We start from the raw sequence: 2,075 nt of genomic DNA, 5'->3' as shown, positions 1-2,075 counted from the left end.
TATATTTATGTTAAACGTGACATAATTATAGAATACCTTTGTCCCATTATATTTTTTTTTTTTTTTAAATAATTCATTTCATAAAGATATTATACACTCCTTTCTTTTTTATTTTTCAACACACATAATAAATTTCTATCCTTCTATATATATATATATATATATATATTATTTGAATTAGCAAAATATAGCATATAAACTTTTTTTTATTAAAGAAAATGAACATAAAAATATAAATAAACAAATAAATAAATAAATAAATAAACTATTGTTGTAAAGTTTTATTTATATAATAATTGGGTTGGGTCCATTTACTACCATCTTTACAAGATATATTTTGAAGGTATATTAATAAAACAATAAATATTCATAGGACACAAAAACATAGTTTCTATAAATTTATTTGTTTGTCATCCTCATTTTACCATGAGTCAATTAATAAAACCATTAAAGATAAATTAATTTGATCTGACAATTCATAATTCTTGTAGAATATATTTTAGCTTCTATTATTAAGAAAATTAAAATTATGTAAACTTATTATTACTTTAAATAGATGTTATAAAATAATAATATTATATATATAATATTCTCCTAATATATATATATATATATATATATATTAATATAGACATTATTATATTCAAACATACTTTATATTTTTTTTTTACTATTTTGAAAGGTTAATTTGAAATAATGGATAAAATAATAAAAAAAAAAAAAAATTAAAAAAATTTAACATATATATAAAAATATATATATATTTTTAAACAAAAAAAAATAAAATAATAATATATAATAGTAATAATAATAAATAATTAGAAACAAGTGAAAATAATGTGTAGTTAAAAAATATGATAATATTATTAACAATTCAACGTCAAAAAAAATATTAGCATATATATATATATATATATATATATATATATTCACATTAGAGTATCATTATAAAGAATATAAGACTTGCTGTTAAAATAACAATTAAAAAATATAAAAAATAATTACTTGTATTACTAGTAACCCTTTCAAAAATATTTCTATTTCTGTCTAATAAATTGTTGGTTTCGTCCATATCTCTATCAATATCATCTAATAATTCATTATGTACTTGTATTTCACTATTTATATTATAACTAATATTTTTTAAATTATGGGTTGTACCTTCTAGGAAGTTTAATTGTTCATCTTGTAACTTCATTAATTTGTTTTGTTTTAATAACAGCTCTTCTTTATTCAAATCGTTCAAATATGTATTCTCTTCATTTTCAAATTCGTTTAAAAGTTCCATATTCATATTTAAAGAAATCTCCTATAAAAAAAAAAAAAAAAAAAAAAAAAAAAAATAATATATAAAAAATTAAAATAATAAAAACAAACACATTAATATATATATATATATAATATAAACGGAACCATTATGATAAATAATAATATCACTCAGTTATAAAACACATGGTTATAATATATATTACATATACATATAGATAATATATTTTTTTTATATTTATTTACCCCTTCATTTGTTGATGCATAATCTTCATATAAGGTACCTATTTCCTTTTTCACCTTTTCTAATGCTGACACTTTATTCATATATTTCGTTTCATTTTTTATAAAATGCTTATCATTCTTTATATAATCATTACTTAATTGGTGTACAAGAAATTTTACACTCTGATTAAATTCTGTTATTTTACCTCTCAATATTGCTCTATTTTTAGCTTTCTTTTTTTCTTTCTCACTTTGCTTTAATAATTTCTTTATATCTTTTCCCGTTTGTAAAGCTTTCTGATAATCTTTGTCCCATAAATCCATTTTATTTTATTTTATTCTTATATCTTATGTGTCTTAAATATATTATGTATTAATATATTTTTTTTTTTTGCTATGTTATATTATGTATAGTAGTCTTAAATGTTTATATTTCAATATATCTTTTGATAAAATAATTTCTTAAACGTTCCTCTATAACAATAAAAATAAGAAATAAAACAATATAGTCCCTATATTAAACAAAGTACATCCTTCTAATTGATTATTATATTAAGATTTTTTTTTTTTTTTTTTTTTTTTGG

At 17.3% G+C, this 2,075-nt stretch overlaps 1 protein-coding gene across 1 annotated transcript; it reads right to left on the bottom strand.

Annotated features, from left to right (window-relative positions):
- Nucleotides 1-934: 934 nt before the first annotated feature.
- On the bottom strand, nt 935-1,815 carry PRSY57_0529200 (SNARE protein, putative; the record flags this gene model as incomplete). The annotated part of the gene is made up of 2 exons (XM_012906357.2): nt 935-1,309; nt 1,513-1,815. 2 exons carry the CDS (start codon nt 1,813-1,815, stop codon nt 935-937), a joined length of 678 nt encoding a protein of 225 aa, XP_012761811.1.
- Nucleotides 1,816-2,075: the final 260 nt, after the last annotated feature.

The sequence above is a fragment of the Plasmodium reichenowi genome, chromosome 5 (assembly GCF_001601855.1).
Source record: "Plasmodium reichenowi strain SY57 chromosome 5, whole genome shotgun sequence".
In the NCBI taxonomy this organism is placed as follows: Eukaryota; Apicomplexa; class Aconoidasida; order Haemosporida; family Plasmodiidae; genus Plasmodium; species Plasmodium reichenowi.
Note: the sequence above shows the minus strand (reverse complement) of the source record. Positions and strands in the feature narration are given on the sequence as shown.